Consider the following 24,967-nt stretch of genomic DNA (forward strand, 5'->3'; position numbering starts at 1 on the left):
GGGTGTGACCCAGAAAAGAAAAAAAAAATTAAATGAACAAAACCAAATGTTAGGATGTGGAATAATTCACTATACATATTTGATATTTTTCAAAGTAGCAACTTTGGAATACAATATGGCAGTTTCTTATAAATTTGAATATTATTTGTGGGCTGGAGCGATAGCACAGCGGTAGGGCGTTTGCCTTGCACGCAGCCAACATGGCCGACCCAAGTTCGATTCCTCCGCCCCTCTCGGAGAGCCCGGCAAGCTACCGAGAGTATCTCGCCCGCATGGCAAAGCCTGGCAAGCTCCCCGTGATGTATTCGATATGCCAAACACAGTAACAACAAGTCTCACAATGGAGACGTTACTGGGCCCACTCGAGCAAATCGATGAACAATTGGAGGACAGTGACAGTGTATTATTTGTAGATCCATATATAACACTTGTGGGGATGAACCTGAGATGTGACAGGATCCATTTTAATGCAAATACTTTTAGTAAATATTTCTCAGAGCTTTATTCATAGTAGTCCCAAACTGGAAACAAACCTAATCAATGTCCATCAGTTTGTGTTTTGGTAAAAGAATTATAGTACACCCATACAATGAACCTGTAGAAAATTTAAATGATGGGAAAGTTCAGGAAACTTCAAACATTTCTGCATTTAGTCACATGAATTTAAGGTAACAGCACTTATCTCTGGGTCCTCTTATGCTTAAGTACTTTGTATTTTATTCCCTTTCCTTAATCAGCTTGAGCATCAATTGTTCTCATCTAGACCTTTGACTTCCAGAATCATTGATAGTACTTATTATCCTTCCTTTAATAAGTATTTTTATTTAATATCTTGGTGTCTTTTTCCCTCAAGCATACTTTTCTTTAAACTTGATTTATTACAGGAAGTTTGCTCCCTGTCCAGTTTTTCCTATATTGCTAGGAGCTGTTATCTGAGAACAGTGTTTCGACAGCTAGAAGAGAAAAAAGTGGTTAACAATATTCGGTGTTTCATTTTTATGCCTCCTGAAGAGTTAATGTTTTAATATTCTTTATTGTTTTCAAGTTTTAACTATGAAACTTTGTTCATTTTCTTCAGGGTAATGCAAACCTGGATATCCAGAATGTGAACCAACAAACTGCTTTACATCTTGCTGTTGAAAGGCAGCACACCCAGATTGTGCGGGTAAAGTGTTTACTCACAAAAATCTTAGCTCCTGATTTTAATTATATTTCTACGGCATCTTGGAAATTCAGATGTCACGTTGTTAGATTTTTCAAAAGGCTTGGTTAGATAGAAATTACAAATTTGGGAGATAGGGTGATAACTTCTCGTAGAGTACACGCTTAAATATGTAAGGCTCAAATTCTTTTTATTTATTTAATTTTTTAATTTTAATTCTTATAGAGTTGTTCACAATATTTTATTATATCCAGTATTCCAACACCAGTGCCATCACCATTAGTTACACCTTCCCACCACCATTATTTTGAATTTTCCCACCACTACCCATACCTGACCCAAAGGCAGATACTAAATAATTTAATTTTTCTTTCTTGTTAGAATAATGAGGTAAAAATTATCCAAAAAAGTTTGCTTAGGGGAAAATGTGTGAAGGTTGTTTTATCTCACCCTCGAGACATTCAGCTCTTGTATAAGAGATTATTAACTTGTTAATTACAGGTTGAGCCGTGTGTGCTAATACTTTTTTTGATTGAAACCTGTTGCCTTCTATTTTACACCCCATCAGCTGTGGTATGCTCTTCCTGCTGCATCAGTGGCTCAGAGAATGAGATACTGTGCGTGTTCCAGGAATTCTAAATTCTTGATAGAGCTGGAGTTAATATTTTTTTCTTTTTGGGTCATACTATCGATGCTCTGGGGTTATTCCTGGCTCTGCACTCTGGAATCGCTCCTGGCAGTGCTCACAGGACCATATGGGATGCCAGAATTGAATCTGGGTTGAGCACATGCAAGGCAAACACCCTACCTGCTGTACTATTGCTCTGGTTCCTGGAGTTAAATTTTTAACTGGATGGTGACTTTGGAGTTCAGAGGCATCTCTGCAGCTTGTGGCTCTCTTCCAAGTTTTATTTATGCATCTCTGGATTGTGGCTATTAATGAGTTTCTATGGCACCAGAGGCAGTTCATGGGCATGACTGCCAGGCTCCCGGAAGAACAGGGAGATGGGGGAGGTTGGCCCTTCACAGCTCCTTGCGAGCCTGGAGATTGTGGTCACAAATCTCGCATTCCTGGGTTTTTTAGCAGATTCATGTCATGCGTGAGGTTCTGGAAGTTTTTGGCTCTCAGGGACTTGTTGGGGCGGGTGCTAGGCTTATCCCCATGACCCCCACTCCTGCTACCTCCTGGGGTGCCCCAGTTGAAACTCAGCCTGCCATGAGACCTGGAGGCATCTATGCAGCTTGTGGCTCTTTCTAGAGTTATTTGTGAGTCCAAGTCCCAAATTCTATTCCTAGCATTTCTTTGCTCTCAAGCACCTTTCGGGGTGGCCCTGGTTGTCCTTGCAGGCAAGCAATGCTGCTTGGCATCATTAGGGGTGGCCCAGCTACATCTCTAGCTCTGAAAGGTGTGGTCCCTTTAAAAAACATATAATTTTAGCATAATATTTTGCATCAGCTAGATAAGAGTTGTAAGTTTTCTTTGAGTTAAGAGTTTTAATTTGTAACAGGGAAATTCTTGCATCTAAAGCTTTATTATCTCATTCCTAGATTTGTGAATTCCAGGAATATGAAATCAGAATATTATACTACTTACAAAATTAGTTCTTAAAAAACTTTTTTGTGGTTTTTGGGCCACACATGGTGTTGCTCAGTAACTCCTGGCTTTGCACTTAGGAGTTAACTGTTGTCTGGGCTTGGGGGACTATATGGGATGCTAGTGATGGACCCCGGGTCAGCCATGTGCAAGGCAAGCGCCCTACCATCTGTACTGTCTCAGTGGCCCCATAGACTAGCATTTAGAAAGTGTATTAACTTTCAGTTGGTAGTTGAGAGTGAACTAAAATAAAGACATTTGCTGTTCAGATTCCTGAAAAGCTGAAATACATTTTTTCTTTTAGTGATCAGTGATTTGGGGCAATGAGCGGGGTTGGTCCACACCCAGTGGAGCTCAGGGCTTGTTCTGTGGTCACTCCTGGCACAGAATGCTGGAGATTTCTCTGGCTGGCTCCAGAGTGCTGGAGATTGATTGGGGTCTACTGTATGCAAGGCAAGCACTATAACCCCTGTACTGTCTCTCTGGCCCTGATCTAGGGATTGCAGACAAAATATTTGAAACATTATCTGTTTAAAATTATTTCATAGACCAATGATTCTATGAACTAGTAGTGTTAGTTGGGACAATGGGAACTTGCTAGAAAATGAAATCTTGGGTCTCACCAAGACCAGCTGAATCAGAATCTCTAGGAGGGAGAACCTAAAAATATGTTTAGTTAGACTTCTGGGTTATTCTGTGCACATTTTGTGAGTCACATTGCATGTAATCTTTTTTGAAACAAGATAGGAAAAAAGTAATTTGCCAGGACGGTAGGACCATATCTTTGAGATTGATTTCTGTTTCCTCCTGCTTAAAGTTTTGATAGTATTTGTAGAATAGATTAGAAAAATTGTGAAGTAACAGGCACTCTCTTATCTACTGCTTACGTCATTTGTTGAGAAGTAGAATTATTCATTTTGTATAAGAGGTTCTTTATTTGAAAATCTTTGGCTAAAAATTCAATTATTCTTTGTATTTGTACACTTCTTTTGTTTGTTTTTGGGCTATCCCTGGCAGTGCTCGAGTTACTTCTGGCAGTGCTTGGGGGACCATATGGGATGTTGGGGGTTGACCCGGTTTGGCTGCATATAAGGCAAGTGCCCTACTTGTTGTACTATTGCTCCAGCACTATTATTTGTATGCTCTTAATGACCGTACATTTAGAGAAAATCAAACTAAGAAAATGGAACAAATGAGGATTTTTTTGTTTAAATAATAGAATTTTGACCATTATGATTTAGTCTCATTATAAGTACTTAAAATATTGTAACCCCAGATATCTGAAATAAAAGGAAAAAGAGGACCAGAAAATACATACAGTAGATGTACAGTAGACTTGCCTTGTATCCAGTTTTCCTGGGTTCAATCACTGGCATTGCACACAGTCCCCTGAGCACAGAGCTAGTAGCAAGCCTTGCACACAGCTGGATCTGGCCCCTAATCCAAATTTAAACAAAAAAAAAGAAAGAAAAAGAAAAGGGGAAAAAATATCCTAAATTTTCTTTGTTTATTGAATTTAGAGTTAGTTACATTAAGTAGCATGTTGGTTTCACTTCTTTTTCTTCTGTAACTAAGTATGTTGTTTGGAGCAATAGCACAGCGGGTAGGGCATTTGCCTTGCACGCAGCCAACATGGCCGACCCGAGTTCGATTCCTCTGCCCCTCTCGGAGAGCCCAGCAAGCTACTGACAGTATCTCGCCCGCATGGCAGAGCTTGGCAAGCTACCTGTGACGTATTCGATACGCCAAACACAGTAACACGTCTCACCATGTTACTGGGCCCGCTCGAGCAAATCAGTGAACAATGGGAGGAGAGTGACAATTAAGTATATTTGAATAGCCAGAATTCATTACTATTCATTTGCAATGGGGCACAGGGATATAGAAAAAGTGGAAAAAGTAGACAGCGAATACCTACAAAAAAAAGATCAGTTTTCTTGGCATCGTCTTTAGGTAGAACAGGGCACTTTCACTGCTGCTTTAGATATGTTAAAATTTCTTGCATGGAACGAATACTTTAGCTAATTGATTTATCTTTCTCTTTTAGCTTTTGGTTCGTGCAGGTGCCAAATTAGATATTCAGGATAAGGATGGAGATACTCCTTTGCATGAAGCTCTGAGGCATCATACATTGTCTCAGTTGCGTCAGTTGCAAGATATGCAGGATGTGGGGAAGGTAGATGCCACCTGGGAGCCATCCAAAAATACAGTGAGTAAAGATAATCTTTCATTCAGTAATTGTGGAAGCACCTTTTTATGCAAGATTGTATATTTACACCTGATATAATAGACATTTGTTAAAATACCAGAGAAACAGAAATTTAGTTTATGAAGTACTAGTTAATACTGCTTCACTTAGAAAAATTTTTTAAATTGAGTTACTGTGAGATACACAGTTACAAAATTGTTCATAATTGAGTTTCTCTCATACAGTGTTCCAACACCCATCCCTTCACCAGTGTGCATTTCCCACTATTGGCTTCACTTTTTTTTAAACCAATAGTTGTTTTGGTCCTTTTTTGTCTTAGCCATTTTTATATGTGTAGTAGTATCTACTTGTGGTTTTAGTGTGTATTTTTTTAATATCCGTTAATGCTAGGCATCTTTTAACTTGATTCTTTGCCTTCATTATATATTTGAAGTGTTTGTCAACCTCTTATTTTGTTGAGCTTTGTCTTTTTTTACTATTAGGTTCTGAGAGTTCTTTATATGATATGAATATAAATTATCAGATATGTTATGTGCTCATATTATCTTCCAGTCCAATTTGTTTGTTTGTTTGTTTTTCAGTTTCTTAACTTTGGAAAAGTAGAAGTGCTTAATTTTGATGAAGTCTAATTTAAAAATACATTTTTATGCTTTTTGTTTTTATGCACTTGTTGAGAAATATTTGCCAAATCCAAGGTCACTAAGATGTACTTTTTTGAACTAAAAGTTTATAATATATTAGCTGTTAAATTAGATCTTTTTGTTTGTCTTTGTGCCATGCCCAGTGGTGCTCAGGGCTGATTTTTGGCTCTGTGCTCAGGGATCACTCCTGGTGATGCTTGGGGGACCATAGGGATGCCAGGATTGAACCTGGGTTGGCTGCATGTAAGGCAAGCCCCCTTCCCTTTCCCTTTGTGCTATTGCTCTGACTCTAGTATTTCTGACTCATTTTGAGTTGATTTTTAATTGGGGGTGGGGGTGACTCCAATGCAATACTAAGGGACCTGAAGACTTTGCCAACAAGATCAGTTATTGACCTTCATTGACTGATTTGGATTCTTTTTTGTTGGTGGGAGTGATAGCACAGCGGGTAGGGCGTTCGCCTTACAAGCGGCCAAGATGGCCGACCCGAGTTCGATTCCTCTGCCCCTCTCGGAGAGCCCGGCAAGCTACCGAGAGTATTCGATATGCCAGACACAGTAACAACAAAGTCTCCAATGGAGACGTTACTGGGCCCACTCGAGCAAATCGACGATCAACGGGAGGGCCTTTACCTTTACCTTTACCTTTGTTGGTGGGAGGAGGATGGGAGTCGACCACACCTAGTTATTCTCAGGAGCTAATCCAGACTCATTGGTGGGTAGCTCTTGGTGATGTTGGTCAGCCCTTTGGTGCTGCTTGCTTGACTACCTCTTTTGGTCAAAGTAGTTATGCAGTTGTTATTATAGTGTGTGTGTGTGTGTGTGTGTGTGTGTCTGTCTGTGTCTGTCTTTGTGTGTGTGTTACTGGGGCTCAAACTCAGAGCCTCAGTCATACAAGGCAAGTATTCTACAGTGAACTACATCTCTTGCTGCTTTGAATTCTTTGACATCCATGGTCTGTTGCATCAGTGAGGTGGCTATCTGATTGTAGCCTCTTTGGTTCACTTGTTCATCTGAAGAGTGTAGCACTGTCGCACTGTCCTCCCGTTGTTCATTGATTTTGCTTGAGACGGCACCAGTAACGTCTCACAACAAATTGTGAGACTTATTACTGTTTTTTGACATATCGAATACATCATGGGTAGCTTGCCAGGCTTTGTCGTGCGGGCAAGATACTCTCGGTAGCTTGCTGGGCTCTCAGAGGGGCGGAGGAATCAAACTCGGGTCAGCTGCATGCAAGGCAAATGCCCTACCCGCTGTGCTATCGCTCCAGCCCATCTGAAGAGTGTATCATTCTCATATCTTTCTTAGAGATATCTTTGCAATATCTTTGTGGTTGGGGATGGGTAATGGAAATGGATATGAAGAATATCATCTTATAAACTTCTACTTAATCTCTGTGGGTTATTAATCTGTATGGGTTATTAATTCTATCATTTGTATTTTAAAATAATCTGTAGATGTATATCACATTTATGTTGAATTAATATTAGCTTCCTGAAAAGGAACATAATAACTTTTCATTTGATTTCAGTTAATAATGGGACTTGGTACCCAGGGGGCAGAGAAGAAGAGTGCAGCATCTATTGCCTGCTTTTTGGCTGCCAATGGTGCTGACCTGAGCATTCGAAATAAGAAGGGCCAGTCACCGCTTGATCTTTGTCCTGATCCAAGTCTCTGCAAAGCATTGGCAAAGTGTCATAAAGAAAAAGTCAGGTTTGTATTATTTATTGTCACAAAACTTAATATTCTCTGTAGAAAAGAATTATGTGTTTCGTAATGGAGAACATCATTATATTTGCTTTTCACCCTTCCTTTTCCCTAAATATTTTCATATGGTTTATCTCTTCTTTTTTGCTTTATTCTCTGCCTTATTAGATATAATGCTTTATGGTACTGGAGAGATAGTGAAGGGGTTATGGTATGTGCCTTGCATGAGGTCAACCTTAGTACCATCCCTGGCACTGTGTGTGTTTTCCTGGTAGGAGTGACCCTGAGCATGGTATCAGGAGTAGTCCCTGAGCAACATGGGGTATTTGTGGACTGTCCCCTTGTTCCCCAGCATATGATGATTTTTTTGGATCACACCCGGCAATCCTCGGGATTTGCAATTACTGCACTCAGTAATTACTCTTGGCGGTGCTCAGGGCACCATATGGAATGCTGGGGATCGTACCCAGGTCAGCCGCATACAAGGCGAACACTCTCCCTGCTGTACTGTAGCTCCAACCCAACTTGATGTTTTATGTTAAAAGGTCTAAGAAACTTTTTGTAAACCAGTCTGATCTTTGAGTGTGACTTTGTTTTTAAAGAGGAGTTTTTTGTAAATGAAAACTTTACTAGTGAAATGCTCTGATTAATATTATAGTAGAATTTTAATAGACTCTTCTTGAAAAGAGGTGGTGCTCAGAGTTTATCTCATACAAACTCTGTAATAATTCCAGCACCCTGCACAATGCCAGATAGGTGCACAATAAAAATCAGTGCAGGATTGAAAAGAATGAGCAGATGAGCGATCCTGTTCTTTCTGTTTGTTTGAATCACCGTGAACTCCACAAAGTTGTTCCTGATTGGGTTTCAGTCATGCACTGTTCCAGCACCCATCCCTTCAGCAGTGTACATTTCCCACCACCTGTGCCCCTAGTTTCTCTCCAGCCCCCTGCCCCAGCCTGCTTCCTTGGCAGGCACCTCTCTCCTCTCCTCTCCTCTTCCCTCCCCCCCCCCCCCTTCCTCTCCCCACCCCTTCCCCATTTTAGACACTGGTTTGCAATACTGTGAAAATTTACCATGTATATCATTTTAACTCCTTTCAACACTCAGTTCTTGAATGAATCTGTTCTTAATGGTCCTTTCTTTCAATACGATTTTACTTTAAACAAAAAACTTTAAATACTGTGATATACAAAGTTGTTTATAATAATTTTTTAAGGCATTCAATGTTCCAACATCAATCCCACCACCAGTGTGACCTTCCTTCCACCAATGTTATACTTACCTTTTATAAACAGAAATATTTTTTATTTTAAAGTGTGATTTATCTAGATTTGTTCTGAGGCCTATTTTATAAATTTAGAAAGGAATATCTGGGCTAGAGTGATAGTACAGTTGGTAGGGCACATGCCTTGCATGCTACTACCCTTCTTTGATTGCCAGCACCACATCTGGTCTCTTGAGCCCCGCTAGGAGTGATCTCTGAGCACAGTGCCAGGAATAAGCTCTGAGGAAAAAAGAAAATCTTAAACTTTTTCATACCATGTGGTGCTGATAGTTAATTTTGCTCTCTCTTTTCACACCTGATGATTGTTACTGAACATGTTAGAAGTTGACCCTTGATCTGTGATCTCTGTGCTCTTTTACTTCTCTTCTGTTTTTTATTTTAAACTTGTAGTTTATATGTATCGAGTGATAAACGACCTTTAAAAATTGAAACGAGAGATTTTATTGAAAGACTTTTAGAGAGATTTGAGGGGATCTAGTGGGGCAAGAGGGGAGACTAAAAGTAGAAAAGGGAGAGAGAAAAGGGGAAAAAAAGGGAGGAGAGGAAAAGAAAATAAATTTGGAATAAAAAAGTTTCAGGTGGCCTCTTTGGAATTCACAGAGCTGCATTACAGGGAAATTAATATAATGAGCAGATTCATCTCTCTTTTTTTTTTTGGGGGGGGGGCAATCAATGCTCAGGAGACCAGAGGCTGCTCCTGATGATAATTTGACCTAGTGGGTAGAAGTCTCTGTGCCTGGGACTGAGTGATGCAGTGCTGCTGATGCCAGCAGTGCTCAGGGCTCCTGAGCAGTGCCTGTGGTGCTAGGAACAAACCTGAGACCCTTCAACATGGGTGACATGTGCCCCTGCCCCCCCGCCTGCTTGTTTGCCCACTAGACTTTTAATTTGTGACATTGTAACATAAATATCTGAGAAGCCTGATTAGAAATATTTTCTTTTATTAGTGGTCAGGTGGGTTCTCGAAGTCCGTCTATGATTAGTAATGATACTGAAACCTTGGAAGAGTGTATGGTGTGTTCAGATATGAAGAGGGATACTCTTTTTGGCCCATGTGGACATATTGCTACCTGCTCTTTGTGTTCTCCACGAGTCAAGAAATGCCTGATCTGTAAAGAACAAGTTCAGTCCAGGACCAAGGTAATACATTTTCAATATGGTACTTTGAGATTATAATTAGTAATATAATAGAATTTCATGTGCTTAATTAAAAAAAATTCTTTTGAGCCACAGCTGTTGGTGCTGGAGTCTGTTCCCAGTGCAGGAATCCTTCCTAGCAGTGCTGGGGGTGGGGTGAGGGGGTGGGAGGGGGGCGGGTAGGACCATTGCTGTGCTGGGGATTGAACCCTTGCCTTTTCAGGAGAAAATGTTTTCAGCCCATTTAACTCTCTTGTCCAAATTTTAGTCTTTAAGAATGATTTTGAACCCAGCTCTGCCAGGCTGGCTGCGTGCAAGGCAAACGCCCTACCGCTGTGCTATGGCTCCAGCCCAGGGTTGGAGCCATAGCACAGTGATAGGGCATTTGCCTTACAAGCGGCCAACATGGCCGACCCGAGTTCGATTCCTCCGCCCCTCTCGGAGAGCCCGGCAAGCTACCGAGAGTATCTCGCCCGCACGGTAGAGCCTGGCAAGCTACCCGTGATGTATTTGATATGCCAGACACAGTAACAACAAGTCTCACAGTGGAGATGTTACTGGGCCCGCTCGAGCAAATCGATGAACAATGGGAGGACAGTGACAGTGACAGAAGAATGATTTTATTATTTCATATGATCTCCCAAGCACTGCCAGGACTTGACTCTTGAGAGCAGAGTGAGGAGTAACCCCTGTGCATCGCTGGGTGTGACCCCCCCCCCCAAAAAAAAGTCTCTGCTATGAAATACCCCTTATGGTTCATCTATTTCAATACCAGCATTTATAATTGGAAAAAAACAGAAGGTATAGACACTTGGGTCTTTAATGTCTTGATCCTTAAATCCCTCTTCTTTCCACTATATTACGATACATAGACACAATTCAAAACTGTCTCTAGGAAAGCCTTGAAGGAACAGATAGGTAAAGAAGGAATATGCTGTATTTCTTTTTTAGGTTACTTCTGAATTTTAAGAATTAGTAAGGTTTCAGTTTGTTTTTAATTTTTGTTGATACCATTTTTGCTGTGAAGGCTAACCTTGGGGTACTCAGGATCATGAGGTACTTTGGGCAGGGATGGGGTGGGTGAAAAAGGTGGTTTAAGGGCCTCACTGCTGCAAGACAAGGTCTGTCATTTGAACTACATTCTGGTCTTCTGGTCTCTTTTTGTTTTAACTATTGGAATTTTGGGGACTGGAAAGTTGTTCAGCGATAGAATAGTTGCCTAAGTTTCATGAAGCCTCTGGCTTTTATCTTGGCCATTGCTTCCCACCCCTTCAGCTAAATAAATTGTGGCGTTTTCAAACTTGTCGGACAGAACATCTGCTATAATCACCAGATCTGTCATTAGTTTCTGATCCTTTGAATATAAAGAAATAGTGACCCCAAGTGGTTAAAAAATAATGAACACCTTTACTGAATATAAAAGAAACTAACATTGGGAGAGAGAAACAATAAGCTTGGTCTTTTAGCAGTTAAATAAAATTTAAAAAAATATGAATTATTATTGACCATTTTTATCAACTTAGCAAAAAATTAAAAATTCTCAGCTAGGGACAGGGCCAGAGTACAGTAACTAAGACATGCAAGTGACCAACTCTGATTGATTCCTGAGCTTCCCATAAGTCCTCTGAGTACTGCTGAGTGTGACCCAAACCTATCGCCTCCTCCCTCCCCCCCCCCAAAAAAAGCTGGCCAGGGTCAGGGAAGGGATTAGAAGTCTATGTGCATCTAAATGACCCTAACTTTACCCCAAATACCCCATGTGTAGCCACATTGCCATGCCCTAGCACTGCTCAGCCAAATATTACTGGAAGTGGCTCTCACTGCTTAGAAGAGGCCTCTCGTTCCCCCATTTTTCTAAGTGCTAGCCTGGACTCTTGATGTGGTTCAAAGTAGTGGAGCCTGGGGTTAATCCTATGCTCTGCTTGGCCCTACTCCCCAGGGGCAGCCTGGAGAAGGCTATTGGCCATACTTCTTGGAGTACTGATCCCCTGGAACTAGGAACAGAACAAGACGCACAGTGCTAGTCAGAATTATGTTGAATGGTGCTTTTTTGTTTGTTTTGGCTTTTGGGGTCACACCCGGCGATACTCGGGTTACTTCCTGACTCTGCACTCAGGAATTATTCCTGGCGGTGCTCAGGGACCATATGGGATGCCAGGTATCGAACCCAGGTCGGCTGTGTCCAAGACAAATGCCCTTCCTGCTGTACTATCACTCTAGCCCCTGAGTGATACTGTTTTAACACTGCTAGCTAGAGTAATGCTTTCATATTTTAGAGAGACAATATTGACTTCATACACAAAAATTTATAATAAACATGCTTTGATTTTAGTAATTCTACACCTATCGTTCAATAACCTAAGAAGAAAATTAAAAAGGTTACAAAGATTGTTTTCTTTTACTAATAGGTGAATTGATAAGAATGGATTAGATCATTTTGCTAATTTCAACTTCTTGTGGACAATTCATAGGGAGAATTGAGTTAGAATAATTTTTAGAAATACCTCCTCATTGTGTGGAAAAGATACTTAGATATTGGGCATTAATTTTAAATACACATATCTAACTTTTTAATCACCTATGAAGGATTGTTCTTTTCTGAGATTAGGAAATACAAGTGTGGGTTAACAATGTTAGATAATTAGAAAATAAACTGTGGGTTAACACTGTTAGATAATTTGTTAATTATCATGTAAGATCCTTTTCAATCATGTCTTCCTACTTTCTGCTCTTACCACAACTATTTTAAAACCTATATACACAGCAGGGTATAAGTTGATAATGTTCTTAGAAAAAGAGTATCTACAGTTGTAGGTGGAGCTCCAGGTGAGTGGTGAGCATCTTTTTCTGAATAGAAGTTTTAATTGACAACAGATTTAATTTACTTGTATGTACAAGTAAATATAAAGATCTGACAAAGGGAGATGAATAGGTGAAAGATAGACAAAAAGCTAATGCCAGTAGGAAGGAATGGAAACCAAATCTATGGTTAAGAAATAAGAGACCTGGGGCTGGACCAATAGTACAGCAGGATGGGGTGTTTTGCCTTGCATGCGGCTGGCCCAGGTTCATTCCCTGGCATCCCATATGGTCCCTTGAGCACCGCCAGGAATAATTCTTGAGTACAAAACCAGGAGTAACCCCTGAGCATCGCCGGGTGTGATCCAAAAAAAACGAGAGAGAGGGAGAGAGAGGGCTCTGGGATACATTAAAAGTTAGGTAAAGTAGAAATGAAGGAAAGATGAAATTGAGGGGAATTATGAATAGGTTGTGGAAGAGTTGTGACTTCAGGGTTAAAGTTTGAGAAATGTGATTAAACGAGAAAACCTCCCCCTTTTTTAGCAGTGTCACTAATCTTACTAGATTTTTATTAATATTAGAGATCTGTCTTAATCATTTATTCTTTATATTTTTGTTCTCGTGATTTTTAGGAAAAAACAAAACATGGAAATTTGAAATCCAGTCCAGTTTCTCTGATCTCAGAGGAAATGGATTATTTCTGTATTATTCTTTAGGAAAGAGATAGACTAATGTAGAAATAGAGTGTTGAAAAAAAAAGAAATAAGAGTGTTGAGCTGTTGCAGTATATAAAAGCATGAAAACATTAAGAGACTGGAGGTCAGAGAAATGTGTGTTAAACTTTTTGTGTACCTGGGGAGTTTTCCTGGTAGAGGAAATATGCTTAGAAACCCAAGGTACTGTTAGAGATACTAGGGTTATCTGTAGATGTTGACACTTGCGCTGTAACTTTTTTTTTTAGATCGAAGAATGTGTGGTATGCTCTGACAAGAAAGCAGCTGTTCTTTTTCAACCTTGTGGACACATGTGTGCTTGTGAGAGTAAGTAGCCAATACAAAGTTTCCTTCATCTTACTATTTGTGAGGGTAACTTAAACGTTTAAGAGGTATTTAAATATTTTAAACATACTCTCCTAAAAGACTTTTCTTTTTATATTCCTGTTATTTTAAAGTTTATACACTGTTTAATAGTAATAGTATCCTTTCGCCTTTGAATTTCTGTGATTTTCAGTGAAGGAGTTTACACAAATTCAACTATTTTATATCTTAAATGGGCCCATGGTAAAACAAGGTACAGTCTGGTATTTCCTAATGTAAGAGAGTTGTGTTAGTGTTGATTTTCATGAGTGAAGTAATATGCAAACTGTTGATACTTTAATTTCAGTGGCATAGATTATTTTAAGTTATGTTTTGCTTTTCTATTAGGTATTTCTTCAGTTAAAAACGGATCAGGTTTTCAATTGTAATGTTCTGTCTCTACTAACCATTTCTGTTTATTATAGAATGATATAATGATTACTGTTAATTATCAGAGGAGGCTTAGAGAATTTTCTTAACTAAAAAGAGCTTAGGCTTTCATAGATAAGTGGTTAGCAAGATTTTTCTATAAAGGGTCAAATAATATTTCTCAGTTTTGGGCTTCTTGGTATTATAGTAACTGCTCAACTCTGTATGTGTTGAGTGCAAAAATAGTCATAGACAGTGTGCAAATGAGTGGACCTGGGCTGTTTCCCATTAAAACTTTATGCAAAACTGGCGCCTAGTTGGATTTGGCCTCCAGGCTATAGTTTGCTGACCCCTGTTGTAGATCAGAGAGATGGACCTAAAAGCTGTTTTTAATTAGTAGTTGATAACACAAGATTCTTGAGCCTTATTTTACCTGGGACTTCCTCAGAGTTTTTACATTTCCTTTAAAATTTAACAAGCAATAGCTAATATACATTCAGTTCTTTATTCCACACCTGGCGATGCTGAAGGGTTACTCCTGCTCTGCACTCCCAGACTTATTCCAGGAATTATTCCTGGCAGTTGTCAGGGGACCATATGGGGTGCCGGGGATTGAACCCAGGTTAGCTGTGTGAAGGCAAACTCCCTACTGCTGTACTGTCATTTACTGTCTTACTGTCATTGCATTCAGTTCTTAATCCTGTACCAGACATGTCTCTCTCTTTTTTTTTGTTTTTGTTTTTTGTTTTTATTTTGCTTTTTTGGGTCACACCCGGCAATGCACAGGGGTTACTCCTGGCTCCTGCTCTCAGGAATTACTCCTGGCATCCTGGTGGTGCTCGGGGAACCGTATGAGATACTGGGAATCGAACTCGGGTGACTGTGTTTACGTAAAGGCAAACGCCCTACCCTCTGTGCTGTCGCTCCAGCCCTGACACGCCTCTTTTTAAATCTATGTTTTTTTCATTCATTTGTACTATTCCTGCTAGAAGAGGTGAAATTTAGGTTGAAAATATTCCGGTCTTAAGAATCATGTATTAAAGAAGTTAGCTCAGTACCCACCAGTGCTAAACTGTATTAGAGACTTGAATATTGTAAAGCCTCTTTGACAGATCAGAGGAAGGAGAGATGACAGTAAGTTCTCACTTAAGGACTTAGGTTTTGGGAAACTGCTTCTTTATGCAACATGATGTGTGTTAAATCAAGGTCCTCATGTCATTTTGTTCAATGTTGACTGGGATTGATTTTTTTCTCTTTCATGTTACAACGAAACAATATTGAATGAAATGTTGTCTGTCTATTCTTTTTCAGGAAAGTTAAAAGGTTCTATAGAAATAATGTAACAATTTAACAGTTAGATGACTTTGAGATAATTATGGTTATACATGATGCATTTTGAGGCAATCAACCATTTTAAGTTTAAGGGGAAAAACTGCCCTTGTCAATAGCAAGTTTCAAATCAGATTTCTACTAGCATTAACTTCTGACTAGTGCATCTTCTATAGCTTAGCATAAGTTCCATATCTGTTTAGGGAGACGTTGGTAATAATAGATCAACCTTGTTCTCTGTTATATAGTATACAGGCCAAGAAAGTTTTTAAAAAATTATTAAAGCACCATGACTTTCAAAGTTATTCCTAGATGGGTTTTGGACATAACTGTGTTACACCACCATTTCTACCACTGCTGTAGTAGAAATACCACTCCCTCCAGTAGAGTTTCCAGTTTCTCTTCCCCCGCTCCACCCTCAGCCTGCCACCTCAACAGGCACATTTTTAAATTTGGTTGTTGAAGTTTAAGTTTAATGGTAAAGGGAGACATAGGTTGAGGTGTTCTTTGTTTTAGTAATTAGCGACTTTAAATATAAGGTATTCAAATTCTGCAACTTACAGGGCCTTGAGATTCCCCATCAGTTGGGGCATCATGATCAGTTGCTTGCCTTTTATGCAACTGACTGCATATGTGACCTTATGGTCCCTTGAGTGCCATGAGTGTGATCCCCGAGTGCACAGCCAGGAGTAAGCATAGAGTACCACTGGGTACGGTCCAAACCACTATCCCCTCCAAAAAAGAATAAAAAACCCACCCCTGCAACTTATAATTATGCCTAGAGATTTGTTCTTGGAATGGGAGAACATTCTGCTGATACATAGATTTTTCATAGTTCATTACAATAAATTTTTTATGTTTTCCTCACTGTTTCATTAAAAAGTAGCCACTAAGGCATTTTCTTGTTAGATTACAATAATTTGGTAAGAGACAGAAGAGATTGTTACTTAACATTAGGAATCTTAGGGGATTAAACAATAGAAAATATTTTAAGAAAATTTTCTAAGAAAATTATAACGGTTATCTTGTAACTAGCTGTTTCTTCGACGCTCTTGAAGGCGTTCCAAGCCACTCTCTTCCTCCTGCACAACTCAGATGCCAGGTCATTTGTCATATTGACTTCTCGACCTTGGTACACATGACAGTTGCATTCAGAGATGATCGTTCCGTTGAGAGAGAATGGAGCATCAGGAACTAGGCTGTTTCTCATAAACATTGTCTTTGTGAGATTCAGCTATAGTCTGACCTTTCCACACTCACGGTCGAAGTAGGCCAGCATTTGTGCTGCTTGGCTTATGTTTGGTGTTATTAGAACGATGTCATCAGCAAAGTGGAGGTGGTGTAGTTGCCGACCGTCTATCTTCACTCCCATTCCTTCCCATTCCAGTCGTAGCATGATGTTCTTGAGGGAGGCACTGAAGAGTTTCGGTGAAATGGTATCACCCTGCTGAACCCCTCTCTTGACATCGATGATCACTTCTTTGTAGAATGGTGAGATCCTGGTAGTGAATCTGTAATACAGCTCACAGAGGATCCTGATGTATTGAGTTTGATTGCCCTGATTGTCTAGGGCTTCAATGACCACTTTTGTCTCAACAGAATCAAAGGCCTTCTTTAAATCAATGAACATTAGACAGAGCGGCATCTTAAACTCCCAAGAAACCTCAATAAGCTTGGTTATCGTGTGGATGTGGTCGATGGTGCTAAATCCTTTTCAGAACCCGACTTGCTCGTGTGGTTGTCCTTCATCAAGTATTCTGCCAATCCTATTCAGGATGACTCGAGTGAACAGCTTGTAGATGACAGACAGTAGGCAGATCGGGTGATAGTTGCCAGTGTCGTGAATGTCTCCCTTCTTGTACAGTTGTATAGTCCTGCTGGTTTTCCACTGGGATGGAACCTTGCATTCAGACAGGTAGTGTGTGAAGAGCCGAGCTAGCGTATTGATGAGTATTGATGGCAGGTTCTTCAGGTGTTCAAGTCTGAACACTTGTAATTATAGAATTAACTAAAAAAATTTTAAGTTATAGCTCCCTTCTTTATTTTAAACCTTAAGATTTTGAAATACTTATTTTGTTACCTTTTTTAGCTGTGCTAGGACCTCTAAAGATAAATACTCAGATGCATATGGACAGTTAATTTATGGCAAAGAGGCTAGGTTCATGAAATGAAATAAGAAGAGGCTCTTCAAACAAATGGTACTGGGAAAATTTGGAGAATCTCATATTTCACCAAAAGAATTAGATACCATCTCATGCCATACACAAAGTAGAATTCAAAATGAATTAAAGACCTTCATATCAAACCTTTATAAAATCATTGAGGAAAACGCAGACAAAACTCTCCACAAAATTGACCCTAAAAGATTCAAGGTCAGAAACTATGCTTTTGTTTTCTTTGACTAAGAAAACAAAAGCAGAAATAAATGGATTGCATCTAACTGTTTCTGCACTGTCAACAAAACGAGGCCCAAAATAAAAAGATACACTACTAATGGGGAGAAAACATTCAAATATTATACATCAGACAAAGGGCTTATATACCCCTGAGCATTGCTGGGTATGACCCAAAAAGAAAAAAACTGGGCAGTGGAGATGAACAGACACTTTCTCAAAAGACATAAATGATGGCCTTTCAGACATGTAAAAAGTGTTCATCACACTGATTTTCAGGGAAATGCAAATCAGCACAACAGTGAGATAGCACCTCATATCAGCGAAAGTGATTTATGTCAAAAAATTTGATAGGTTACATGTTGACAGGAATGTAGTGATAAAGGAAATGTTTATTGTTGGTAGGACAGTTGTCTGGGTCAGTCTCTGGAAAGTGGCCTGAAGACTTAACAGAAATTTCAGAGCAGAATTTGTATTGGATTCAGTGAGTACTAGGCATCTAACCCCAAAATACAAAGAAACATTGATTTTAAATGACATTTCCACACTTGTGTATATTGAAACATTATAGTAGCGAATATATGGGAATGACCCAAGTGCTCAATAATTGATGAGTGGATCAAGATACTGTCGTATATGTACACAATAAAACACTGCTCGGCTATGAGAAAAGATGGAATTTTGCAGTTTGTTGTATCTTAGATGGAATTGGAGGCTGTCATGCTGAGTGAACTGAATTACAAAGAAAAAGACAAACACCAGACTATCTCACTCATATACAGAGAATAAAGAAACTAAGATGGGGATTAAATAATATTCAGTGGAAACAAATCCTGAGACATAGTCAGTAGAGGAAGCTAAAGGGCTTGGGGAGGGGAAAGACCTACCTTGGGAAGAGGGAGGGACTGTCATGTTCTGGTGGTAGGCATAGTTTAGCAGCACTGAAGCTATACAATAATAGTGGTACAGTAAATTGTGATGCAATGAAAACTGAATTGGGGAAAAACTAAAACAACAAAGGGCCTCACACATGTAAGCATGCAAGCTGCCCATCAACCACATCTTTAACCCTTGTTACTTATTTTAAAATATGAAAAACTTTTCTTTCACAGTTGATAGATTTTCTATTCTAGAGGCTACTGAAGGAGAATATACTTTCTTAGGTTGATAACTTTTTTTTTTTTGAGCCATATCCAGCCATCCTCAGAAATTACTCCTGGCTTTGCACTCAGAAATTACTCAGGGTACCATATGGGATGCTGGGAATTGAACCAGATTTGGCCTTGTGCAAGGCAAATGTTTACTTGCTGAACTATTGCTGCTCCTTCCCAGGGTTGATAACATTTTACTAAGGTAAAATTACATGTTGATGTAACTTGCATGATACTTTGGTGGTAAGTTTTAAGTTGTAAAACGAGTAAGAGGGGGCTGGAGCAATAGCACAATGGGTAGGGCCTTTGCTTTGCACACAGCTGACCCGGGTTCGATTCCCAGCATCCCATATGGTCCCCTGAGCACCACCAGGAGTAATTCCTGAGTGCATGAGCCAGGAGTAACCCCTGTGCATCGCTGGGTGTGACCCAAAAAGTAAAAATAAAAATAAAGGTTTTTTTTTTTTAAAAGAAGTAAAGAGTGTGGCAGCCCTTTTGTTCATATACTCTCATAAGAAGCGTCTTGCTGCTGTTTTTCAGACTGTGCTAGCCTGATGAAAAAGTGTGTGCAGTGTCGCGCAGTTGTTGAACGGAGAGTGCCTTTCATTATGTGTTGTGGAGGGAAAAGTTCAGAAGATCCTGGTGATGATATCTGTGAGTTACTTTTCATAACTGTTTTCTTAGGTTGGGATTTCCATGAACATCTCTTTTCATTCACAGTAGAACACTGATGTCTATAAAGCATAAGGTATGTGACTTGTCTTAAAGAGGACAGATGGGCTTTTCTGGTGCTTTTGTCACATTGTCAGAAAACTGAATTTCTGTTGTGACATGATTATAGAAAAGATTTTGTCTTTTTAAGATAATGCCATATTGATATAATGAAATCTGTGGCTATCTACTTCTAAGATGAAATTTAGTGTATCTTGGGGGAACTTTATATTACAAATAATTTTCTTTCCGTTTATACAAATCTTAATTTCTTCACGTAGCAGGTTTCCTAATGCATGCATATGCTTTGTGAAATAATAATTAGGGTAGAACTAATATAAACTTAATTGTAGGCCAGTAAATAAGTGAAAAGGTGAAAATTCATTTACCTTCAACTCTTTAGTAGCACACTATGTAAAAAAGTTTTTCATCTTTGTACTAAATATCAGCTCAATGCTTTCTCTGATTCCTTTGTGTTGTGAGCAGATGATGAATACACGTGTGCCACTTCTGTTCCTTGCTTTTGTTCTGTCACCAGTGGAGATGAATAAAGACTCCAGATAAACTCGATTAAAATGCCAAAAATACACAGTAGGAGTTTTTCCTCCGTATTACAAATCACAGGTCATAGTCTTTCACCTCCTCGTCTCTCTCCTCCCCTCCACTCCCCTCCTCTCCCCCTCTTTCCTTTTCTTCCCCCTGTCCACTTTACTATCGCTCCGGCTGTGTCATAGTCTTTCTTTCATGGAGTTTCTCTTCTCAGATCAATAATAAGAGTCAGACATAGCGGAAGGAGGCTAGATTTTTGTTCTACATCATCTGCAAGATTTGAAATTATTCCTGCCAAAGTTGATGAAAAACTGCTGCAGAGCTCCTTGGTTGTATATAAAATGGTACAGAGAAGTCAAGCTTAAAAATGCATTTGTGAAAGTAGAGCCTTGAAAGAGTCCGTGTGTATGTTAAGAAGTGATTGTCAATTAATGTGAATACAGTCTTCACTTTTGAAGATTCTAAATGAAAGAATGTGGCATGAATGTCACTTATTTATTGTCCAAATAAAAAAATTTAAAGGGAGTTGTAATGTTTTTGTTTTCAACTAAATTAATAAATTTAGTAACAGTCTGTCAAAACAGATTAAAATTTAAAAAATTTATATTACAGCAAGTGGGAATATTCCAGTATTACAAAAGGACAAGGATAATACCAATGTCAATGCAGATGTGCAGAAGTTGCAACAACAGCTACAGGACATTAAAGAACAGGTAATATTATTTCTTCATGTTAAACTATTCTTAACAGTGGCACTTTATATTTTCCTAGAAAACTAGTGTATTCTGTATTATTAAGCATGATTCATGTTAGTGGTTCATGGTATTTGAATATCTGCATTGGATAATAGTTCTTTAGATTTAATAAGGCACTTTGCATAATAGGAAACATTTAAAAAATGATCAGCCACATTGCTAATTGGAAAGTGAATTTGAGACTACAGTTAGATACCTTTTTCACCTATCAGGTTGAGAGAAAAAAGTTACTATTAAAAACTATTGGGCTTGGAAGTTAGGAGCCATAGCTCAGTGGGCAGGAGGGAATGCTTTGTTTGCAGGAAGCCAGACTTTGATTTCCAGCACCAAATGTACACACTTGGCCAGGAGCAGAACCTCCAACCTCAATGACACACTGCTGCTGGAAATAAAAGTTGGTAAAAACACTTTGCAAAAGTTTGTCATTATCTAGTAAATCCAAACAGGATATTGTTTGACAACAAACTTGGAAAAGATCCTTCTCAGTGCTAAAAGTCAAAGAGTGGTTTTCTGGGCTGGTGTTGGCTGGGAGGTGGGGTGTGAAGAAAGTTTTTAGACACATTTCTTGATCCATTGCACGTGTTTGGTTAGTTTGTGAACTTTAAATTGTATATTGGAGGGGTTTCAGAAGAAAGCATCACATTCCATGCTTTAGACTGGGTAATGATGATACTATTTTCAGGGGGGTTCTTAAGCAATACTTTGGGACTTGTGGGGGACACTCGTCACAGCACTTGACGAGGGACAGGGGTGCTGGGAGCCACTTTATGGGGGTCATGACAGGTCGGGAATTGAACTTGGTACATGTGCTTCTGACCTATCTTTTATACCCCTAATTTTTTTGGGTGTGGAGGTAGCACCTGGCAATGCTCGGGTTATTCCTGCTTCTACACTTCTGGCAGTGCATGGAGGACTCTATGTGATACTGAGTATCATACCTTGATCAGTTGTGTGCAAGACAAGTGTCTTGCCTTCCCACAGTACTATCACTCCGGCCCCCAGACCTTTATTTTTATCTTAAATATACCAGCAGGAGTTCTCTTTCTGACTCCTCAGTACGTGTACTTAAAGCAAGAGTCAGATAATGAAGTTAGCTAAAGCTTACAAGGTTACATGTTAAGAGGTACTGATTTTGCATTACCCCATATTATTTGACTCTAATTAAATTTGTTGTTGCTGTGTTTGGCATATCGAATACTCTCGGTAGCTTGCCAGGCTCTCCAAGAGGGGCGGAGGAATCGAACTCGGGTCGGCCATGTTGGCCGCTTGTAAGGCGAACGCACTACCCGCTGTGCTATCGCTTTGAATGATTTGGTCAGCAAGGATTTCCTCCCTTCCTCCCTCCTCTCTTTTCTTTTACCCCCTCTCCTCCTTTATTGTTTTTTAAAAATTGGGGTCATCTCTAATAATGCTGGGGGACCTGGAGGCATTCCCAGGGATACTACCCAGATGGTGCAGGCCTGATGGCTTAGTGCTTCAGGCCCAGAAACATGGAACTTGGCCCTGGAGGTACTTAGGACCTCACCTGGAGGCACTGGGGGTGGAGTGCGCACATGTGGTGTCAGAGATCAAGGGTCAGACTCAGCACCTCCCATATATTAAGCATGTGACCTGCCACTCTTGCTGTTTTTCTGGCCTGTGGGTCTTGTTTCTTTGGTTTATCAATTGTATCAGAATTGCCATACATTTGTTAATCACTCTTGCCTTTTTCTGTCTGAAGTTTTAAAGCAATAACAGTAGTGTCCCAGGATAATTAATGACTTTGTGATAGCAAATTTTTAAAATGTTGTTTTTTTAAATAGAAGCTAACCATGTAAAACAGAATTTAAATATACAGAATTTAAACAATGGAGGAAAAATTAAAAGACTAGCTGGGAATGTGGCTTAGTAGTAGAGATACTTAAAAAATAGCATCACTTCTAATGGGATTTGGACAGCCATTTGGGGTACCAGGAATCATACCCAGGTCAGCTACATGCAAGGCAAGCGCCCTACCCACTGTATTATTTTTCTAGCTCTGTTATTTTATGTAGTACCTTTTATTCTCTCCTGACAAGACAACCAATTTCTGCTTATTTTATTGGATTATGGGTTTATACCTGGTAGTATTCATGGCTTACTCCTGGCTGGGTGCCCAGGGATCACTCCTGGAACTGCTTTGGGGGGACTACATGGGATACTGGAGATTGAATCTGGGTCAGCAGCATGCAAGGTAATTGCCCTATCTGCTGTACTATTTTTCCAGCCTCTCAACGTATCTGTTTAATAGGGATGACATTTATTTTAACTACTGAAAAAAAATTTAGGCACTAACAGACTTTATATCAAAGTTCATGAGTGATATTACAGAATTGTCGTGTATTTTCAGAATATAAAATGTTATAGCATTTATTTCTTTTCTATCTCACATTACAGACAATGTGCCCTGTGTGTTTGGATCGTCTGAAGAATATGATTTTCCTCTGTGGCCATGGAACGTGTCAGCTCTGTGGAGACCGAATGAGTGAATGTCCTATTTGTCGCAAGGCTATTGAACGAAGGATTCTTTTGTATTAGCTAAGAAACTCATTTGTGTTTTGTTAGCTGAAGTATTTGCTTATGAACTCTTTGTAAACTTTTAAGTTAGTTGGAGAGCTAATGAATTAATCTTTTTGTATTAGTTTCTTTTAGACCGTAAATATACCAGAACAAAAAAACCTTCATGAAACAGTATTCTAAAGTCATGTTTTTTTATTTGATGCATCAAATTTGTGAAATTCATTTACTTTTGGCTTCTAAGGCAGAAAATGTTTAAGGATCTCCTGGGTTCTTTTTGTTTTTAATTGTGTGTGTGTTTGTGTTTTTAATAGTTTATATATTTGTAGATTTCAAAGGGTGCACTTCTTTGAACGCTGTTTTTCGATTATGATTTTACATAGTTGAAAAGTCATGCATCAAATGAAAGGGGCAAGTCAAACCATTATGCCACATATTAAATGATGAAATTAGAGCAAAAGTTCTACATAGCTAAGAGAATATTGAAGAGAGATTTCTCTTTATAACATTAAATGTTAAATATCCAAATGATTGTTTTCCGAAATCTTAGAATAAATGAAAGCATAGATTCAGAGAATAATGACTTTGCATTTAACTTATTTTCTAGATTTAAAAAGAAAATAGTTTGAACTGAACAAATTCCCAGTTTAAAATGATTAATAGGCATGAGAAATCAGTTCAGAGTAGAATACTTATTAATTGGTCATTAACAGTTGCCATTTTTAGATTAATTTTTATACTGTTTTGTGTAGCCTGTCTTTAAAAAATGTGGATGAAAATGTACCTCAGTTTCCCCACATGGTTATTCTGGCTTGATCTGACCAGTTAAATGATACTGTTCCATTTAGCCTCTGATGGCCTCTAATATCTCAGTCTAAGCCTCTGATCTTCAAGTTTTCTTATGTCCCTTGTGAGCTGAAAAAAGATAACGCGTTATTCAAAACAAAATTTTCTTGTTCATTCTGATAATGTTGCTGATTCCTGATCCTGCTTTCATTCATAGGCCTTACTTCTTTCTATTCTTGCTCAGATAGTGGTGAAAAAATCTTCTTTATACCTAAAAGAAGTTTTAAAACGAATAATATTCAGAACATGAAAAATAACCCTAGTAATAAATATGTTAGAAGTGCCCAGAATATATATATATGTGTATATATATATATATCTGTTTACCTGTAATTTTTTTTTATTCAGACATTGACTCTACAGCTTCTAATATTTTTTTTTTTCCTTTGAGTAATCTTAATGGTCTATGATGAAGATACATATAAATGTTTTTGGGTTTTTTGCTGCTAGATTGTAAAATATCAGCTTGTTTACAAGTGTCTGCTATATACTGTATATATACTTACTCTTAAGTATAAACTTTTTTAGAGTTGTTTCCCACTTGGCACCTGTAGAGAATGGTTTTTATTTCAGTTTTTCTGCTACAACAACTAAATTTGAAAGTACAAGTTTCTTAAACCCTTGTAATATCTTGTTTTTGACTGTTTAGTGACTGCTGCCTTTGTAAGACCTGGTGAAAAGAATGATAAACTTTGCTGGTTGAATTTATATTAT

The 24,967-nt window shown here is 38.9% G+C and overlaps 1 protein-coding gene across 1 annotated transcript in view; it reads left to right on the forward strand.

The window, feature by feature from the left end:
- Positions 1 to 24,542, forward strand: part of MIB1 (MIB E3 ubiquitin protein ligase 1) — a 109,929-nt gene extending 85,387 nt beyond the window's left edge. Inside the window, exons 14-21 of the mRNA XM_056137864.1 lie at positions 1,079 to 1,165; positions 4,804 to 4,965; positions 7,140 to 7,321; positions 9,551 to 9,743; positions 13,501 to 13,579; positions 19,398 to 19,511; positions 20,730 to 20,830; positions 23,288 to 24,542. Of these exons, the coding sequence (XP_055993839.1) occupies positions 1,079 to 1,165; positions 4,804 to 4,965; positions 7,140 to 7,321; positions 9,551 to 9,743; positions 13,501 to 13,579; positions 19,398 to 19,511; positions 20,730 to 20,830; positions 23,288 to 23,428 (1,059 nt within the window). The 3' untranslated portion in view covers positions 23,429 to 24,542. The remainder of the gene's footprint in view (positions 1 to 1,078; positions 1,166 to 4,803; positions 4,966 to 7,139; positions 7,322 to 9,550; positions 9,744 to 13,500; positions 13,580 to 19,397; positions 19,512 to 20,729; positions 20,831 to 23,287) is intronic.
- The last annotated feature ends 425 nt before the right edge of the window (positions 24,543 to 24,967 follow it).

The sequence above is a fragment of the Sorex fumeus genome, unplaced genomic scaffold (assembly GCF_029834395.1).
Source record: "Sorex fumeus unplaced genomic scaffold, SorFum_2.1 ptg000128l, whole genome shotgun sequence".
Classification (NCBI taxonomy): domain Eukaryota; kingdom Metazoa; phylum Chordata; class Mammalia; order Eulipotyphla; family Soricidae; genus Sorex; species Sorex fumeus.